The sequence below is a fragment of the Hydra vulgaris genome, chromosome 12, assembly GCF_038396675.1.
Source record: "Hydra vulgaris chromosome 12, alternate assembly HydraT2T_AEP".
NCBI classification, from domain to species: Eukaryota; Metazoa; Cnidaria; class Hydrozoa; order Anthoathecata; family Hydridae; genus Hydra; species Hydra vulgaris.
In genome coordinates, this window is record NC_088931.1 from 42,948,646 (window position 1) to 42,972,100 (window position 23,455).

A 23,455-nucleotide genomic window follows, 5' to 3' on the forward strand; every position below is an offset into this window, starting at 1 on the left:
ACAAAAGATGGAAACACAAGTGGACTTCATCGTCACCTTGAAAAAAAACACAGCCAAGATTACGTTGAGTATTCTGAAAAAACTGACAACTCTCTTCTTTCTCCTCCTAAGAAGAAACAACAAAACATGGTCAAAATGCTTGAAACAAAGTCCAAATATGAAAATTCCATCCAAAAACAGTTTGACTCTGCAATGCTGGATTACTTTTGCATTGATCTGGCATCCTTTTCAGCAGTCGACGGAAGAGGTTTTAAGAAATTGTTTGACATTGCAAACCCTAAACTGAGCCTTCATCACAGAACAACATATTCAAGAAGACTTTCAATTCTTTCAAAGAGAAGTTCAAGCTGGAATGAAGAGCATAATAACGGAGATTAAGCTAAATCTAAAAAGTGCTGCATTTACTTCTGACATTTGGACTTCTATAGCTCAGGACAGCTACATCTCTTAGACTTTTCATGCTATTGACGAAAATTGGAGACTACATCACTGGACACCCCTTATCCAACAGTTCCCAGGCAGACACACAGGTATCTTAATTGAAGGAAAGCTGGATTCTTTTATAGAAGAACTAAATTCGCCTGCTGATTTGCCAATGTACTGAGTGAACGACCAGGCAAGAAACATGAAACTTGCAGTCAAATTGTCAAAGCGTCTTGACCAATACTTGTGCAACAATCATATTTTGCAATGTGCAGTTCGAGACTCATTTGGAATGACTTCTGGAATGGATGATGCGTTGCAAACATGCAAAGATTTGGCTTCTTTAACTCAACAGTCAACAGTTGCAGCTGAGTTGCTTGAATCAGAATCAGACGCTCAAGGAATCAATTTTAGACAGTTACGCCAATCTGTTGACACAAGATGGAATAGTGAACTGGATTGCATGGTTTCTGTCCTACATCTAAAGAGTGCATTATCAGCTTATGTGAAAATGAAGATATTTTTTCTTCAAAGACTATTAGTGCATCACAGTGGAAATCAATCGAGGGAGCAGTAGAAATTTTGGCACCACTTAAAGAAGCTACAGAAACGTGGTCAGCTGAGTCTATTCCAACAATTGACACTGTCGCCGATTCTCTTTATTTAATCCATGACAAAATTGATCAATTTATTGAGACGGATGGAAAAAATGGCTACGGTGTCTTGTATGCAAAAAACTTGAAAAGCTGCATTGAGAAAAGATTTCTTCTTTGTCACACTGGAAACTTATTGAGTGCTGCAGCAAACTACTTGAATCCTGCTTTAAAGGGACTTCACTTGAACCTCTTCAAAAAATTTCAAACAACAAAAGAATGGTTAGCCTCACAGGTTAAGGATAATGTTGAGTGCCAACCTGTTGCCAGAGTCCTTTCAGCAGATTTGTCCCCTAATTCAAAACTGAAGCGCAAGTTAAACGCCAGACTTGAAACACAAGAGCCAACATCTGAACTGAATCCTATTTTGAGCAAAATGTGCCAGTATGAATATCTCCCTGATGCCAAAAAAGACTTGCCAATTCTTGATTGGTGGAAATTGCATTCAAATACATTGCCAGAACTCTCTTCACTAGCTAGACAAATTTTAGCTATTCCAGCAAGTTCAACTAAATCAGAGAGAGTTTATAGCTCAGGTGGAAATGTTGTCCGATCATCCAGACACAACTTACACCCAGAAAAAGTAGAACAGATCATCTTAATCAGAGAAAACATTGTCTTGTTGGAAAAGTTTGGCAAAAAAATTCTGAATTAATATTTGAAAAAGTTGCTTACATTTGACAAATGTCATTTGTGTCTATTTGTCAAAACTATGTTTACATTTTTTTTTTTTTTACTTGGATTTTAATAAATTTGTTTTCAAAAATTGTTAAATTTCTCATCTCGTCTCGTTCTCGGTCTCACGAGAAGTACTAACTTCTCGTCTTGGTTTGAAAAAACCTAGTCTCGCTCGTGGTTACTTGAGACCATTGGAACCACTTGAAAAGATAAATCATAGATGATAATCTTCAACATAATTTTTAAAATCTAATGATAAAAATACTCAGTACCTAGTTTTAAAATTCAAACATAATATTGGCATTATTGAAAATCATCCAAAGTACTTTTTATTACATTTTTTACTAATTTTAACTATACAATCATTATCAGAATATATATAAAAAAATATTATTCAGGCATTAAGAATATCACTTCAATTTTATGTTTCTAAATTATTGAAATCTTAAAAGAAATATTTAATCAATTTTTTGTTGTTTTAATACAACTTTAAATTTCAAACAATTCATCACAATTAACTATAGCAAATAAAAACTGATCACACATGAAAAATCAAAATACTTCTTAAATTACACATTACAAAGCATCTTCTAGAGTAGGGTCAGGGTTAAGATAAAGATTATTTTAACTATGGCATTGTTTCATTCTCCTATAAAATCACTAAAGCTGATACTTTTTATTAACTCTCAATCACAAATGCTTAAAATAAAAACCACAGCTTATAAGAATGATAAAAATATATAAATAAAAACCACAGCTTATAAGAATGATAAAAATAGATAAAAAAGAAGATTATAGTTTTCTATATATTATATAAGAATATTTGCAAATGCTTTTTGACGCTGGACAAGTTTACTTTGCTTTGCTAATACAATTGTTTACTATTGTTTATGGTATTAATTACAATATAATATACCTGATGCCAATTCATATTGAGGACGCTTTGGACAACTCTCAACATCTAGTAAATGATCAATAATCTAAATTATGTGTAAACAAATAACTATTTACGATTTATTTATAGGTTTAGAGTTATATAAAAACATCGTTTACCACCAAAACCTTTTCCCATTTTAAATATATTTATATTTAAATAAATTATTTTTACAGAAGTTTTATATTTCCAGAAGTTATGGGTTGCTGCTGCCTAGCATCAACAAAATGTCTTTAAAGAAGAGTGGAAAAAAATCGGCTTTAGTAGAACATTTAAAAAATTGCCATGATGCATTTGACTGTCATGATGCATTTGAAAATCAAAACAACGCAATCAAGGTTGAAAGAAAAATAAGTAAAATATATATCAATATAATCAGGAAAAAAAAAGGAAAAAGTTTATAAACATTAATGAAATAATTTTATATTTTTTTAATATCAAATAACTATTTTTTTTTGTAGAAATCTCAAAAAATGCGCTATAATATATATAAGAAACATCAAAATCATATAACATGTTGTAAATTCATTTTAACAGAAAGATGTTTTTTTTTCTTTTAAAATAAATATATGGAACTTTTTCTTTCAAAAGAAATAAGATAAGAGTTCTAATAAGCTACAAGCAAAAAAGTGTAGATATTAATTTTTTTTTTGTTATAAGAACAATATTTAAATTAATTATTTTTCTACCATTTACTAAAAAAAAACATTGAAGTAAATAATAAGCATAGCAATAGAGGTTGACAATGGAGAACTGAATAGAGGTTGATAGAGGATAACTGAATAGAGGTTGATAATGGATAACTGAATAGAGGTTGATAGAGGATAACTGAATAGAGGTTGATAATGGATAACTGAATAGAGGTTGATAATGGATAACTGAATAGAGGTTGTGAGTAGATAGCTGAGTAAAGGTTGATAACAGATAACTGAATAGAGGTTGATAGTGGATAACTGAATAGAGGTTGATAAGGGATAACTGAATAGAGGTTGAGAGTGGATAACTGAATAGAGGTTGATAAGGGATAACTGAATAGAGTTGAGAGTGGATAACTGAATAGAGGTTGATAAGGGATAACTGAATAGAGGTTGAGAGTGGATAACTGAATAGAGGTTGATAAGGGATAACTGAATAGAGGTTGATAAGGGATAACTGAATAGAGGTTGATAAGGGATAACTAAATAGAGGTTGATAAGGGATAACTGAAGGTTGAGAGTGGATAACTGAATAGAGGTTGATAAGGGATAACTGAAGGTTGAGAGTGGATAACTGAATAGAGGTTGATAAGGGATAACTGAATAAGTATAGAAATAGAGATGAACTCTAGCCATCAATGGTCGCCATCAATGGTTAACCTTTTGTTTGACAAAGTGTAAAAAATAATTGTCAAAAGTTAAAACAACTATTAATAATGCACATGGAAACTTTTCCCAAAAAAAAAGAAGTATTTGTGTTTTATATTTTTTTTAAACAGTTTCCTATTAATCATATTTTAGTAGCCTGGTATTTTAACTTTTTTTTGCTTTATGAAAATACCGGACTACTAATAATCATAGTGGGCAAGTCAAGTAAAACATAAACAATGTTTAAGCTACCCTTTGGGCAACTGGGAAAAAACCTTTTAGTATTTTTTAGATTACACCACTGTATATATAATTGTATAATTTATATTGCGCACTAAGGTGAGCAGTCTGATTTCATACTGAAATCGTCGTGGGCTTCAGTAGTACAGACTCATGAATAGGTAGAACATGTTGTGCATCTGGATTTGGGCTTAGTTGACAATAGCAGTAAGTTCCATCTGCTAATAATATCAATTGATCATCACTTGTTTGAAAAATCTCTTTAGCAATAAGACTATTGTTTTTTAATAATTCATTTCTTTAGATGTGGTTCACGTTTAGATTATTTTGAACAAAATCAATGGTGATTCTGACTTGTTGAAGTAACCGTCTTATATCAAATCAGGATCCAAATTAAAAAACATTGATATTATCAAATGATCCAACCCAGTTTTGAGCAAGAATAGATATATTGCTAAAGCCTGGGGCTCAGAGCACTGGATTGAATTTCTCATCGAATCAAGTGATTTGCTTATTTCAATAAATTGTTCTCTTGTAAATCCAGTTATTCTGAGACATTTATACTCAATCAAAGTTGTTTTATCCATGAAATGGTAAAAAAGCGAATTTTGAAGTACAGAATTATGTATTGTTTTGAAAAGATTTTTAACCTCTTTTTTTGAGTTTTATATTAGCTTTACCAATTGATATCATCTCCGTAATTTCTTTGATTAATAGATTTGACGATTGACAAAGATGAATGCTGCAACACCTCGAGTTAGGTGGAATCAATATATTTTTTTCTATATAGACGTCAAAATCGCTTCATTAGAAATATTTCTATAAAATAAATAGCACAGATTGATTGGCTACCTATAAAATAGCACAGATTGATGTTCAATATGTTATGATACAGTTCTGAGTTTTTGAGATTTTAACTTTTTTAGCCCAATAAACTTTCAATTTTAGAAGATAACAATTTTGAGTAAAAAAAGAAGTTAACTTGGTTAAAAAAAAAGTAAGACCATGTAAATGATTTATTGGTACAGAATAGGAGGATATTTAAATAGCAATCGTACAAAATTATCAATTCATTTTTATGCTACAAAAACTATGGAAGTTCTTTGTAAAGCAAGTTAAGAAGACTTTAATTGAGATAAATTAATGTTTAGTGGGGTATCCTTTTCAGTCAATAACTGCTTGACGATGATGACCTATTGATAAGATCAATTTTATATCATAGTTTAGCTGTAATGGCATCCTAAGAAGTTTTTATTTTGATACCATATTAGTTTAAATTTTTCAACTAAGGATTTGAGAGAAATCTTTTTTTTTCATTATTCTTTGTTATTCTATTCTTTTTTTGAAAAAGCTGTATGGAAAAAGTAAGCATAAAAAGTAAGCAATTGCTGATCTATATACACTACAAGTAGACATTTGACAATGTAGCATTGTCAAATGTCTCATTTACTATATTGTTTAGCTTGCATGTAGTTTGCATGCAGTTTGCACCATTTAACTTGGACTCTTATTATCCTGAACTGTTTCATTTGGTCCCTTGAAATCGCCTAAACAATTACTAATAAAATTCTTTGGTAAAGTTGGATAACTAGAACTTTGTTAAGTCAAATCATTGTCGCCTTTCAGCAAACTTCTAGACAACTCAAATTTTTTGTATGAGAATTAAAGATATCAACATAATTTAAAAAACTTTTTTAATAAAAAAGTCATTCATTTAAAACATAAATAATTGTAGCCTAATATTTTCTTTACTTTTTCGTTGTATATAGACCTGTTATTAGACATAAAGTAATGGTGTAAAAAAGATAAAAAAAAAAAAAAACTGTTAAAAGATAAATCATGGTAATCCCTTGAAATAATTTTTTTTTTAAATCAATTATTTTATAGTTTAATGAATTACTAAACTTTGTTTTGACCATTATGCTAAACTCTGGCCCACTGTGCAGAAAGATGCCTTAAGGTAGGAAATGTCCCACATAGATTTAAGGAGTGATTGTAGCAACAGTTCAAGGAGTTCTCTGTAGCCATCCCAAGGCTGAATCACTTTCTACAAATATGACAGCAAATTCTACAGCCTCCTTCATCATTTTTCACATTCCAGAGTTACTCTTTTATGGTTTTTATGTCTGACACTAATTTTCTGTCCCAGTCTACTACAAGTGGAACATCTTGAATATTATCAGCAAAATTGACCTTTAACTTTGCTATTGCGCCATTCCTGTGTTTTTTCTTGCTATGCCAAAACGACCACCAATTCAATGCTATATCATTTGGAGTATGACCAGCAACTGAAGACAAAGCCAAAACATAGACTGTATTTCAACTGCTAATCAAGAATCACTGTAATAGAAACATCACAGAATGAAAGATATGACCAGCAAGAATCACAATAACAGAAACATCACAGAATGAAAAATTTGGAGACTTTTAAGAGTATCAAGAAATAAGCAAAATTTTAGGATGAGTTTTGCAAAAATTAAATTTAGAAATATTTATATAATTTTGCCTAGGTTTATACACTGAATTTTAATAAAAAAAGCATCAACATTGATTGATTTAAATAAGTAAAACATGGAATAAAAAATGTACATACATTAACTGACTTAAATAGGTAGAACACGCAAGTAGTATTCATATATCATCTGAGAATTTTGATTGAGGAAGAAACCATCATTGATTTTGTTGTTATTATTATTATTATTATTATTATCATTATTGATATCATTATTGTTATTATCATTATGGTTATTATCATTATTGTTATTATTATTATTATTATTATTATTATGTGTATCATTAATTTTAATCAATGTAACTAACATAAGGTATAAACTTAAGATTCACTTCAAACTTTAAACAAGCTTCACTGTAACTTTGAATCAACTTGATTTAAAACTTTTTTATTGTAATGAAAAAACTTTATAGTAAAAGTCAAACTAACCTCAGGCTTTTCAACACCTAACCCAATTAAAAGTAAAACAGCTACCATGCACCTTACTTGGTGCCACAAAAATGCCAATCCAGTAATTTCCATTTCACAAATGTCAACCAGGTCTCTTAAAAATAATAAATTAAAAATTAACATAAAATTATAAGTTTTACAATAAAGTGATGGATACAATGGTGATGGATACATTACCATTGTGGCGTCGGATTGCACCATCACCATTTTAACCACTATCACACATCATCACCTTTGTCACCACAATCACCATTGCCATTATTGCGTCATCCTCATTGTCATTATTATCACAAACTATTATGTAAATTTAAGCTAATAGCGTATTCAGGACTTTTGATGAGCAAACTTTAAAAAAAATATTTTAAAAAATGAGAAAGAAGTTATAAACTCTTCAAATTTGTTGAAACATGTTTTTATTTTACTTAAACTAAAAACTTGTATAACAAATTTTATATAATTTTTTCATTATTCATTTATTATTATATATTTTTTTTAACATCTGATTATGAAATTATAGGTAAAAATATGCCATTTCTATATAAAAAGTTGTTAGTGAGAAGTAATAAAGCCAGTTATAAACAACACCACTTTTTATTAAAGTAACATATTAAAACTGAGTTCATTTACATTTGCTTTTTGAACTGACACTATTTATGTATTACTACAATTAGTTCTATCAAAACATAGTCAGATTCGTTTGGTTTTATCAAAACATAGTCAGATTTGTTTGGTTTTTCAAGAAATATAATCTTAATTCTGTCTATATTTTAATATCATTATCTATCTTTTGTCAAATATCTTTTTTTAAATACAATGTATCATGTAGAATCTAAATTATATAATGTATTAGGTAGAATATAAATAATATAATGTATTAGGTAGAATCTAAATAATATAATGTATTAGGTAAATCTAAATTATATAATGTATTAGGTAGAATATAAATAATATAATGTATTAGGTAGAATCTAAATAATATAATGTATAAGGTAGAATCTAAATTATATAATGTATTAGGTAGAATATAAATAATATAATGTATTAGGTAGAATCTAAATAATATAATGTATTAGGTAGAATCTAAATTATATAATGTATTAGGTAGAATATAAGTTATATAATGTATTAGGTAGAATCTAAATAATATAATGTATTAGGTAGAATCTAAATAATATAATGTATTAGGTAGAATCTAAATTATATAATGTATTAGGTAGAATATAAATTATATAATGTATTAGGTAGAATATAAGTTATATAATGTATTAGGTAGAATATAAACTATATAATGTATTAGGTAGAATATAAACTATATAATGTATTAGGTAGAATATAAATTGTATAGAATAGTAGGTAGAATATAAAAAAGAAAAAGTTTTGATCACAACAGGAAAACCAAAGGGCATGATGCAATAAGCATGTAAATTTTGCCCCCAGAAAATTGCCTCCTAATATCAAAATTTCGAATTTTAATCAATTTATTATTAAATATCACCTTGAAATCTACCAGAATGACATGAAAGAAATTCTGAAAAAAACTGAAAAAATACTCTAGAAAAATCGATTAAATAGTCCAAAAAACTTTTTTTTTTTTTAAATAAGCACTATTTTTGGCAACTTTGTTTTGCTCCAATTCGTTGCGTTACTTTGACAAGGTTCAAACTGATTTTTATTATATTAGAAGAATAGCAAATAAATCTCTTTTTCTTTTTTTTCAAAGTCTAAATAAAAATATTTTTATGATTATTTTTTATTTATTTATGTTAACTTATACATCAACCTAAAAAATAATACACAAACAAATAAAAAAACAGTAGTATAAATAATTTTAAATAAACATTAAAAAAAATTACAAGATTTTTTTAAAATTCTCCTAATATAAAAAATTGCAGTTAAAACCAACATCAAACCAACATGACGAACTGTGTTTGTAACTTTTTAAAAACATGATTATCGCATAACTTTGAACCCTTAATAGTGTAAAATATTTAATGTGTAATTAGTTTTTGATTGCTAAACGTTAAATGGCAAAAAGAATATGCTCAATATTTATTTTTTGCTTGCTGTAATGTTTGTTTAGAACTAAAACAGTTTAATGAAGTTAGTTCTGAAGAAAATATTGATAGTTTAAATAAAATCCAAAAGAAAGAATTGAACTTGATTAAGAAAAATGATAAAATCTGTAAGAAGTGCTGAAACACTTCACAACGAAATAGAAAAAAATCAAAAAATAATAATGAAGAATCTATAAACGATAGTTCAACTAATACCAGTTCAACTAATAGAGTTTCAAATTCACAAGTTCTTTTATAAGAAACAACTGGCAAAAAAAAATGCAATCCTGATGATAAACCAATATTTGTAAATTTTTTTCATTCTCTTTCACCTCACAAAAGCTGTCTTGTTTGTGGAAAGAAAAACTTATACAAAAAGTTGAGAAATATTTTTAATGAAGCGATTTTGACGTCTATATAGAAAAAAATATATTGATTCCACCTAACTCGAGGTGTTGCAGCATTCATCTTTGTCAATCGTCAAATCTATTAATCAAAGAAATTACGGAGATGATATCAATTGGTAAAGCTAATATAAAACTCAAAAAAAGAGGTTAAAAATCTTTTCAAAACAATACATAATTCTGTACTTCAAAATTCGCTTTTTTACCATTTCATGGATAAAACAACTTTGATTGAGTATAAATGTCTCAGAATAACTGGATTTACAAGAGAACAATTTATTGAAATAAGCAAATCACTTGATTCGATGAGAAATTCAATCCAGTGCTCTGAGCCCCAGGCTTTAGCAATATATCTATTCTTGCTCAAAACTGGGTTGGATCATTTGATAATATCAATGTTTTTTAATTTGGATCCTGATTTGATATAAGACGGTTACTTCAACAAGTCAGAATCACCATTGATTTTGTTCAAAATAATCTAAACGTGAACCACATCTAAAGAAATGAATTATTAAAAAACAATAGTCTTATTGCTAAAGAGATTTTTCAAACAAGTGATGATCAATTGATATTATTAGCAGATGGAACTTACTGCTATTGTCAAGAGTAGCAATAAAGTTTTTCAGCATAAAACATACAGTGTCCAAAAAAAAGAAACACTTGGTAAAGCCATTTATGATATGTTCTTCTAATGGATATATCTTAGATGTTTATGACCTTTTTAAAGCAACAAAAAATGACGCGACTATATTAAGCGAAGCTCTAATCAAGGACCAAAGCTTAAGTTCTTTAATTCAACCAAATGACATCATTATATTGAATCGCAGATTCCGTGATTGTATTGAAAGATTATAAACTTGATTCAAAAATGCCAGCTTGTCTTAGAAAAGACCAGAAACAGTTAACAACTTTGGAAGCAAATCAATCACGCCTTGTAACAAAGACTCGATGGGTTATTGAAATTATCAATAGCTTCTTTAAGCAATCATTTCGAGACTTGGATAAGGTTTGTAACATAAGCCTCATACGCTAAATGATTACTGGATTGCTGCCACATTGAATAATATATATTTTGGTAGATAACTCTCCGATAATGACAACAAAGTAGAAATCATTAGAATTATGAGAGCCTTAACAAAGAGAACTTACTTGAAACATTAGTTAAAAAAAAGAAGCTTCACTGTAAAAGTGTCTATACTAAATTGGAATCCCAAGATATTAAAGATTTTCCGGTACTTGATCAAAGCACAATACAAACCTATATAACTATAGGTTCCTATCAGCTTAGACAAAGCTTGAAATATATATTGGAGCATCTTAACAAGGAAAAATACAAATGAAAAAAGCAGGAATATGTACTGTTGGTTGCTGTAGTCACATCGTAAACGCTATTTTATTTTTTTCAAGTGTTAAAAAAAAATCAAAGAAATCAAAAGTTCACCTGGTTCAATGTTGTCTGCTTTTCCAAAGTGAGCTGTATTGGAGATGAGTGACAATGAGAATGAAGATGATAAACAAGTCTGGCAAAAGAAAATTAAAAATAAAATAAATGGCTATAGGTCACAAAGTAAAGCTTGGTCGAGTGAATCAGAAACAGATAAAGTTCAAAACTCTGACGAGGAAAAAACCTTTCCAGGTGATTCCTTACAGATACTGTCATCACCAAAGAAGTTCAAAACTTTTCAATCACCTAATAAAAACAAAAACCTAAAATGGTTCTACTCAAATGGGGATCTAAACGTACAATAAAGTCTAATTCAACAGCTCTTGTTATTAATAACACTTGTACAATAGATTATTTTTATTTTATCTCTTTGGACATCAGTTCAACTCGCATCAAACTTGATGAACCTTTTACAAAGTAGTGATTTAAAATAATCTTTATATGATATAATTCAGCTAGTAGATAAAGATGAATAGGATGAAGCAAAAACTAATTGGGTAGTCGAAATCTGTATGATTTTACCAACTATATGTATAGATAGAAGCTCTCTAAAAGATTGTTTTGGATCTGGATATGAGTTTTTCATTAAGTATTTAGCTGATTTACAATCTTATGAAGCCACGACTGAATGCAAAAACTGTAAAACTACTGAGAAGGAATAATAAAGGACATTTTTTTTGAATGGGATATTAGCAATGTTGTTCTAAACATTTAAAAGGAAAGATATGCTCAGATTGTAACAGCATTATGACTATTAAAAATCACTTCATTGAGAAACTTTTTTTTATTTGTAGAAACAGCTCAGCAATCAACTTTTAAAGTTGATGACCTCCCTGACAAGCTTTTTCTTAAGAACAGAACAACCTATCGTTTTTTGTGTTGTACATTTTGTAAAAATAATCACTTTCGATCAATTTTCAAGCTAAACAAATGTTGTCCTAAATTGACAATCTTAATCCAGTTCAACATAACTTGGCTCATGACACCTCGCCACTCGGTTAAAACAAAGCTTTTACTTTTTGAGTAATTAAAAATATAATGAATTTTAATTTAACTTAACTGGTTCTGAAATATGAAAGAATATAATATTTCATAATTTTTTAGATATTTTTCAATAATGAATAGTAAAAAAAAAAAAAAATTCAGCATTATTCTTAACTGCTGAATTCATAAATTACCAACAACAACAAATTTAAAAACAATAATACTTACACATTATTTAACATTTGAACTTTAAAAGAAACAATATTTCGAATGAAATGGTTAACATTGTTCCCAACATCAACCTAAAAAATCATTTTTTTATCATCCACCAATCAATAAAAAAAAGATTTGTCAAATAGATAATTTTGAAGATACATAACTGTAATAATTTGTTAGAAATGACCAAAACAAAAAAAAAAAAAATAAAAAATAGGAACAAAATGTTTTAAAAATTTAGAAAATTTTTGAAGTCTTTATTAATGGAGCTATATTTATAATACATTATAAACATTAGGTTAACTTTTTTCTGTACAAAATTAAAAATAGTATCCTCTTTTCTATAGTATGTAGCCAAGTGAGAACAGACCACATGAAATTTATTCTAAATCATATGTGGCAGATAAGATAAATTTAAGTTAGCTTATTTGTTCCATTTCCCTTAAAGAAAAATTTCTTAAAGAATTGAAGATACTGTAGCTCTGTTTATTTTGTATTTGTGTTTATTATGTAACTAGGTGACATCTATTATGTAACTAGGTGATATCTATTATGTAACTAGGTGACATCTATTATGTAACTAGGTGACATCTATTATGTAACTAGGTGACATCTATTATGTAACTAGGTGACATCTATTATGTAACTAGGTGACATCTATTATGTAACTAGGTGACATCTATTATGTAACTAGGTGACATCTATTATGTAACTAGGTGACATCTATTATGTAACTAGGTGACATCTATTAAGCAGTATTTTAATGTTTTAATAATTGCTCCTCTTTAGATTCTAGTTATTCCCAACTTAGAACTGCCTTCCAATAAAGCTGAAGACTTTATTGAAACTGAATTTTAAAAAATTTAAAAATTTTAAATTTTATTCAATTTTGTAAAAACTTTCTCTCTTTCGTTTTCTCTCTCTCTCTCACTCTATATATAATTTTTTTTAAATGACCAAAATACTATCAAAAAATATATATATATATATAAACAAAATGTTTTAATAATATAAGTTTTAGAAATGACCAAATATATATATATAATATATTATATATATATATATATATATATATATATATATATATATATATATATATATATATATATATATGTATATATATATATATATATATATATATATATATTTAGAAATGACCAAAACACTATCACAAAAAAAAAAAATATAAACAAAATGTTTTAAAATTTAATTTTTAGAAAAAATCAAATATATATATATATATAAATATATATATATATATATATATATATATATATATATATATATATATATATATATATATATATATAAATATATATAACATATATAAACATATATATATATAAACATATATATATAAATATATATATATATATATATATATATATATATATATATATATATATATATATATATATATATATATATTTAGAAATGACCAAATGACCAACACACTATCAAAAGAAAAAATATATAAACAAAATCTTTTAATAATATAATTTTTAAAAATGACCAAATATATATATATATATATATATATATATATATATATATATATATATATATATATATATATATCTTAATATGAAAATAATATACTGTAATTTAATAGTGTTAGTTTTGTTTCACTTTCGTTTTTAATAAAGTAGTTTCTAGGCTTTTCTAAAAGCGTTTCTTTAATCCACGCGGTCTTTCAAGCAAGGTCTGCAAGCCGATTAGAGCTGATAAATTTTTAGTTTCAAGTGGAATTGATGTTGTTCATTGTTTAAAAACTAAAATTTGTTTGTTGTTGGTTGTTTTTATTTTTCTAATTTTTATAGCCTGCTTTTTTTTTTAAGATGAAGTTAGAACTAAAATGACTGGTAAAATAGTTTTTTTTAGTACAATGTTTCTTTTTTAGTAAAGTGTTTCAGTTTTGTCTATAGTCATTTTAGAACATTTTAAGCAAGTATTATTTTATTTAGAGCAGTTAGAAGGAGCCGAAGGCCTTTTTAGTAAGTTCAAGTTTATTTATAGTATATAGTAGTTAATTAATAGTTTATATTAGTAAATTTATTTATAGTTTATATTAATTCAAGTTTATTTATAGTTTATATTAATAAGTAAGTTTATTTATAGATTATAGATTAGGATTAATAAGAATAAAAAAAATTTTTAGACAGGCAAGCTGACAGTGACTTAAGTAAGTTTTATCATTTAGGTTTTATTTGAGTATGAATGTTGCATTAGCAATTTTATTGTATGTAATTTTATCTCAATTTTTATTTTTAGACAGACAGATAGAACTCAGTTAGGACTTAGATTTTGTAGATTTAAGAGCTTCTTTTTAATATTCTTTTAAATCGTTGAATATGTTTTATATATTTTAATAAATTTTGTCATTTAGATGTGGTATCATCAGTTGGAGCATCAGCAAATAGTAATGTCTTTTATTTTATTTTATTTTAAAAAGAATCAATAAATATTGTTTATTTAAACATAGTCATCAGGATTAGATAAAATAGCCTTTTTATTTTTTTATTTAGTTATAACTTCAGTTGCATCAGCCACAACAGGTAACTTAGTACATTTATTTTGATACTTGAATTACATTTGTTACTTAAATTTTCAAGCAATAAATATTGTTTATTTCAACATTATCGTCAGGATTATATAAATAAGCTTTTTTATTTGATAATTTATTTTAGTTGCTTCGGGATCAACTTTAAGTAATGGTAACTCATTAATTCAATTTTTATTATAGATAAATGTAGATAGAAAAATGTAAGTTGGAAAATTATGTAGATTTGAGAGCAGTAAGCTTTTTTTTAAAGGTTCTTTTTATTTTTGGATTAAATCCACTATCACTACATAAGCATTACTATCACTATGTTTGTTCTATTTTTATATAAAGTACTTTAATAATTTTTGTCATTTTGGGGTTTATTACTTTTCTGTTTTTTATTTAATAAAAAAACAAGCAATAAATATCTTTTTCATTTAGCTTCGTCAACTTCATTTCATTTAGCTTCGTCGACTTCATCCGGCAACTGAATAATATTTTTTTGGTAGTTTTCACTTGGGTAAAACACTTTCAAAACATTATAATAGCGTCTTAATTTTTTTTAGATAGCAATGAAGTATTAAGTAAGTTTGATTTTATTATTTCGATTTTCATTTTTGCTTTTTTTTTAAAAATAAATTAAATTAAAAATGTTTTTTCCATTTTAGATCTGAAGCAACAGCTTGGTAAGCAAGAATATATTGTATATATAAATAAAGATATATATCTTTAATTGTTGGTTATATATAAATATATTTAATTGTTAATATATATATATATATATATATATATATATATATATATATATATATATATATATATATATATATATATATATATATATATATATATATATATATATATATATTATATTTTGATAAAGTCTTTTAACAAAATATTAATAGTTTAAACAACTTTTTTTTTTACTATTTTTTTAAATTTTACTTACTTATGTTTTGTACTTATATCAGGGTTACCACTATTAAAACTGAGGCTAAAAATAAGGACTTTAAGGAAAATTAAGGATATATTTTCCCAATTTATAAGGAGATTTGGTCACAAACGACAATTTTTTCAAGGAAAAAATAAGGAGAATTAAGGAGAAAATGATTACTTTAAAAACAGAATCATTTTTTTTTTCAATAAATATTAAATATAAATAGATAAACTATTATAATATACTATATATATATATATATATATATATATATATATATATATATATATATATATATATATATATATATATATAGTATATTATATTTATATAATATATGTATATATTATAATATATTATATAAATATAATATACTATATATATATATATATATATATATATATATATATATATATATATATATATATATATATATATATATATATATATATATAGTATATTATATTTATATAATATATGTATATATTATAATATATTATATAAATATAATATACTATATATATATATATATATATATATATATATATATATATATATATATATATATATATATAACATTATTAAAAAAGTTCATTTTTCTTTTTAACAAGCTTCTTTTTTTCAACGTAAAGCTTTTCAAGAGACTCTAGTTTTTCAAAGGCAGCTCTTTTTAATGCATTAGATTTTGATGTCAGCTTTAATGTCATCTAATTACAAAGAGAATCATTAAATAATGACATTTCATTTAGTATTATATGAACTAAAAATTAGTAAAAGAAAAACAAGGACAGCCTAATTTCAAATTATTTTAAAATATATGTAACACCACTAGATTAAAAAATATTATACTTAAGTCTTTGTTTGGCCAGCCACTTTGTACATGGAATTAAAAAAAAAAAAAAAAATCTAAAAAATGATTTTCAAACCAAAAAATTAAAAATAATTAAACATTTTAATTAAAAAAAAGAGTAGCTATAAGTTAAGGATATATTTCTAATAATATATATGAACAATTAAAAAATATATATATATATAGCAAAAAAAATATTTTATTATTTTGTAGAACCACATTTCTCTTGTAATCATTGATTTACTCTCTTTGGCATTGAATTTACTAGACTTGATATATTATTGATATCTGATATCGTTGTTTTCTCCTTTAAATTTATCAATTTAGGGAAGAAGGCATTATCAATATTCTAAAAATTCAATATATCTATCAAAATTGATTGACCTTCGAATAATCAATAGCATACAACTCTTGTATAGTTCATGCAGGCCTAAATGCCTACATGTGCTCCTACTCTGCTTGGTTTGCTTTAATGTAAAATAGAATATGCAATATTAAACTTTTTTTTGAAATTGCTTTTTTGACAATGAGATAGTCCTTGGTTTCAAAGAAAAATAGATTTGTAACGTGTTTTTTCATTGGTTGTCAACGATGACGAGTTTCATGCTGTATTTTTTTATAGCTCATTTTGTAACTCTTTTATTATTTGATTTATGTTTTTATTAGTAATATTTATTTATGTTTTTATTAGTAATATTTATTTATGTTTTTATTAGTAATATTTATTTATGTTTTTATTAGTAATATTTATTTATGTTTTTATTAGTAATATTTATTTATGTTTTTATTAGTAATATTTATTTATGTTTTTATTAGTAATACTTATTTATGTTTTTATTAGTAATACTTATTTATGTTTTTATTAGTAATATTTATTTATGTTTTTATTAGTAATATTTATTTATGTTTTTATTAGTAATATTTATTTATGTTTTTATTAGTAACATTTATTTATGTTTTTATTAGTAATATTTATTTATGATTTTATTAGTAATATTTATTTATGTTTTTATTAGTAATATTTATTTATGTTTTTATTAGTAATATTTATTTATGTTTTTATTAGTAATATTTATTTATGTTTTTATTAGTAATATTTATTTATGTTTTTATTAGTAATATTTATTTATGTTTTTATTAGTAATATTTATTTATGTTTTTATTAGTAATATTTATTTATGTTTTTATTAGTAATATTTATTTATGTTTTTATTAGTAACATTTATTTATGTTTTTATTAGTAATATTTATTTATGTTTTTATTAGTAACATTTATTTATGTTTTTATTAGTAATATTTCAAACAACAAAAACAAAAATTTAGAGTTAGTAAATGCTGATGAAAATAAAAACAAAATTATAAAAGAAAATCATCAAATAAAGCACCAAGCTTCAACTTTTAACAAACGTTAAAAAAATGAAAATTATAAAGTAGATGTTTTAAAATTATATTTAATTATTAATATAATGTTTTTATTAGTAATACTTATTTATGTTTTTATTAGTAATACTTATTTATGTTTTTATTAGTAATATTTCAAACAACAAAAACAAAAATTTAGAGTTAGTAAATGCTGATGAAAATAAAAACAAAATTATAAAAGAAAATCATCAAATAAAGCACCAAGCTTCAACTTTTAACAAACGTTAAAAAAATGAAAATTATAAAGTAGATGTTTTAAAATTATATTTAATTATTAATATAAAGTAATATTTAAGGAAACAACATGTCAAATAAATAGTAAAGACTTTACTTATTAATTAGCACTAATAAAATATTGAAAAAATTAAACAGTTTTCAAAATAATTTCAATCAAACAGGTGCTTTAAAAAAAAAGAAAAAGTGGGCTCTCTCTATATATAAATATATATTTATATATATATATTAGGGTGCATCACAAAACAACAATTTAAAAAAATTGATTTTGTCATCATTAAAAAAAAAAAAGCATTTAATATTTCACAGTTATAAAAACTACAAAAAATGCACCTTTTTCATTTTTTCTTTAAAATGTCATATTTATTGCAGTAAAATCTAATGTGAATCTTTTTTAATAAAAAGATGATTATTTTTGAAATTTTTATAAAATTCGCTTAATTTGAGACCCAACATGACCTACTTTTGAAAAACTATTTTTTTGAAATCATTAGGGACCGTTTAAATATTCAAGGGTGTTGGGGGACCTTTAAAAAAATTGAAAGTGTTTTTTTAATATATAGAACACAATTAAGTGTTAGACAAAATCAATTTTTTTAAATTGTTGTTTTGTGATGCACCCTAATGCATGTATATATATATACATATACACACACATATATATACATTTTTTAAAGTAATTCACCTCCCCAAGGCCAAGAAGCCCACTACATATGAGAAGGCTACTTGTGGTTATAATCCTCTCCTAACTCTATAACTCCAAAACACGAACCTTGACAAACAAGGCCGCTGCACGGAGAAACAAGTTGATATATATATATATGTATATATATGTATATATATATATATATATATATATATATATATATATATATTATATATGTATATATATGTATATATATATATACATATATATATATATATATATATATATATATATATATACATATATATATATATATATATATATATATATATATATATATATATATATATATATATATATATATATATATATATATATATATATATATATATATATATATATACATATTTATATGGGTGTGGGATTTCAAATCATCATTTAAAATATATAGATAATGCTTCTCTATTGATAAGTATTATCTATATATTTTAATAAAACTTCCTTGAAGATAATGATAGAAAATAAGGAGAAATTAAGGAGAGTATTAAATTTGAACTTTTTTAAAGGTCATTTAAAGACTTTTGAGGAATTTTTTTTTTTTTAAAGGATATTTAATGTTTTTAAGGAGGAGTGGGAACCCTGATGTATGCATGTATGTATGTATGTATGTATGTATGTATGTATGTATGTATGTATGTATGTATGTATGTAAATGAGAATAAACTGTACTTTTGTAATATGGCAAGAAAACAAACCTTTTGAATTTAATCACCTGCTTAAAATTTCTTTATTAATTTTCTTTATTTTCACAAATTCCTTTATCAAAGAAAAATATAAAACTAACCCTTGTAGTATAGACACACTTCTGTCTGTATATGACATTAACTTCACTCTCCAAATGACAAAATGAAGGTGATATTTTCTTAGAGCATTTTACATGCTGCTGCACTTTGCACAGTTGTGATAAAACAAATGCCAGCAGGTGCCCGCTGGATAAAGGAGTGCCTAAAGCTGCATTTTAGCTTGACAACTATTGACAGTGACCTATTTTGATGGATTATCTTGACAACTACCACAGTTGATATATTTACTAAAATTGACCAAAGTGTCACTGACTGAAAGTTAATACATGCCCAAACAATTAACAAACACATTAATACAGGAGACATATTTGAAGGAATTTCAAAAATTTTGAAGTGGTTTAAAACTTATGGCCAAGACTGTATTAATATAATAAACTATTAATATAATGTAAACCAATATACAAAGTAAAGGGTATGCCAAGCAAAATAACGATAAAACTAATCTAAAAAGTTTCTATTTTTTAAAAATGATTTATTGAATTGTAGAACTTTTATGTAAAAATTTAGCACTAGATGCTTTGAAATTCTAGGTCGAAAAACATAAAGATCTTATACCCGAATGATTTACAGCCAATTTATCATTAAATCTGCATCCTTTTTTTTTGAAAAACAACAATTTTCTCTTAAATAACCAATTATTTCACCAAATTACAGTCATAGCCATGGGAACAGATTTTGCACTAGACTATGCATATCTTTCAATTGAATTCTTAGAAGAAACATTGTTTTTTCCAAAAATCTTACCTGGATATTTTTCAAATGAGGAAGTGCAAAATATTGAACAGTTTTATTTTAGATATGTAGACAATGGTTTTAACAAATGGCCAAAATATTTAGATATAAATAAATTCAAAACATCAACTGCAGATTAAATGATTCAATCAGCTTTACAATAGACTATGGTATCAAACTTATTGAAAAATATATAATATAATTAATTTTCTAGATAATATTCTGTTATTCTTAAAAACAACTAACATATCACAAACAACATATTCTTTAAAGAAACAAATACCCACGACTACCTAAATTACAACAGCCATCACCCTGATCACATAAAAAAAAAAAATTCCATACAATCTTGCAAAAAGAATAATTGTTTTTACATCTGATTACACCATTGAAAACCTACATTTGGATGAACTAAAGTTATGGCTGAACTAATGTAATTACTTTGAAAAATTAATAGAAAAAGCTTTTTACAATCCAACATTACAAGGGCCAGCACCCCAAAAAAAATTCAACAAATTTTTTCCTTTAGTTACAACATTTTATAGCAACCTAAACTGCCAACCTATTTTAAATAAAAAAAACCTTTTATTCAGTTTTTTATCTAATAAAAGAGTAAAAGCTTTTTCAAATAATAGCTTACAAACAACCACCAAACATATTAAGCTTACAAACAACCACCAAACATATTAAGCTTACAAACAACCACCAAACATATTAAGCTTACAAACAACCACCAAACATATTAAGCTTACAAACAACCACCAAACATATTAAGCTTACAAACAACCACCAAACATATTAAGCTTACAAACAACCACCAAACATATTAAGCTTACAAACAACCACCAAACATATTAAGCTTACAAACAACCACCAAACATATTAAGCTTACAAACAACCACCAAACATATTAAGCTTACAAACAACCACCAAACATATTAAGCTTACAAACAACCACCAAACATATTAAGCTTACAAACAACCACCAAACATATTAAGCTTACAAACAACCACCAAACATATTAAGCTTACAAACAACCACCAAACATATTAAGCTTACAAACAACCACCAAACATATTAAGCTTACAAACAACCACCAAACATATTAAGCTTACAAACAACCACCAAACATATTAAGCTTACAAACAACCACCAAACATATTAAGCTTACAAACAACCACCAAACATATTAAGCTTACAAACAACCACCAAACATATTAAGACAACTTCTGCCAAATTTCATTCGGCAACATTGTTAAAAAAACAGGATTATTTATGTAAGGATATTCTATGCAAAATTTGCATGTTATATTTACAAGAAGTAGAAAGCTTTGTAACATCTAATAGCACTACTTGGAGTTCGATGTTTAATTAACTCAAAACTTATTTTCTAATATTTATTTATGAAATTAACCTTTTTAAATGTGCTTGATTATTTATAAGTGATTTTTAAAAATATTATTATATACATGAATTTAAAAAATATTTTAATGTTATTTTTATTCTTTATTAAGCATTTAGTTAACTTTTTAGGAGTGGGGGTGAGCCCCAGCATCTAATTCATGGGGGGTCCCAGCGTGTTTTACACTATGATAGAAACTTACTTGTAAACTTTGTATTCAAGGTAAAATTATTTTACATACAGAATATACGAGACATTATAATTTTTAGTTTAAACCGAGACTTGATTGAAATAAAAAATTTATTATAAAATTGTAAAAATTATTTTTTTTAATTTTAAAAAGAGTTTATTTGCAGTATTTGTTTAATAAAAATTTTAAAAAATGTAAAACAAAAAAAAAGTACTTTACAAAAGTTGCGAAAGTCTTTTTCACCAACAAATTTTTGAGCAGCAGCATCCATTAACTAAATATGTTTTTAAACAAGCTTTATACAAAATTAACTAAATATGTTTTTAAACAAGCTTTATACAAAATTAACTAAATATGTTTTTAAACAACCTTTATACAAAATTTTATCACTAAATAATAGTTATTAAAAGTTTTCTTTAAATTTTCAAATTTTTTAAAAAGTTTGTCTTAAAGAAACCAATAATAACAAAATACAATCAATAACTTTCTTTTATTTCTGAACTATGACAGTATTGACTTAAAAAAATTTTCAAATTCATTTAATTTAATTTTTTTTAGTGATTTATTTTATTAAACTTTAATCTATTATAACACGAGCACCATACACCAAACTATTATATCATAAATAAGCACCATACTATTATATCATAAGTGAGCACCATACACTAAAAACTTGAAAAATCATCAACACACCATACACCTAAAAAACTTGAAGCCAACACAAGTTCCATACACTGGAGAGCTTAATTAAAATTTAACAACTGATAGATTTACACAAATAAAATTAACAATTTAAATAAATAAATTTACACTAGTTATTGACAAATAATTAAAACTTTATTCTTATTTATAAAAAAAAAATTTCAAGTTCAGAAATATGCTTATCACCATGATTGCTTGAAATAGGAACAATTTTTTAAATTTTTTTAAAAACTACTAACCAAATCTTTTTTAAATTACTCATAACTTAATTTTATATTATATATAAACTAGTTTCTTATGTGTATATGCGAAGTTTTTAGTTTTTTGAAAAGTTTTTCTAACTATAAAAAAAATATATACAAAATCAATACATCAAAGTTCCACTTATTTGCAATGAGTTTTGAATAATTTGGATTTTGATTTATTGATTTTAATACAAAATTTAGCTGCAAAGTTTAAATGCAAGTAGATCTTTTGCTTAAAGAGTACTATAAAAAAAAAATCTAAAACCATAATATAAGAAAAAATATCTAAAAGGTCACTTGATGGAGAAATTAACGTAAATGGATAAGCTAAATATTTGCTAATAATTATAGTGA

General features: G+C 25.1%; 1 protein-coding gene across 1 annotated transcript in view; it reads right to left on the bottom strand.

The window, feature by feature from the left end:
- LOC100211762 (tRNA pseudouridine(38/39) synthase) overlaps nucleotides 1–23,455 on the bottom strand; it is a 73,584-nt gene that overhangs the window by 15,019 nt on the left and 35,110 nt on the right. Inside the window, exons 9-12 of the mRNA XM_065813346.1 lie at nucleotides 22,369–22,428; nucleotides 12,348–12,421; nucleotides 7,213–7,327; nucleotides 2,671–2,734 (exon numbers count right to left, since the gene is read on the bottom strand). Coding sequence (XP_065669418.1) covers nucleotides 2,671–2,734; nucleotides 7,213–7,327; nucleotides 12,348–12,421; nucleotides 22,369–22,428 — 313 coding nt within the window. The remainder of the gene's footprint in view (nucleotides 1–2,670; nucleotides 2,735–7,212; nucleotides 7,328–12,347; nucleotides 12,422–22,368; nucleotides 22,429–23,455) is intronic.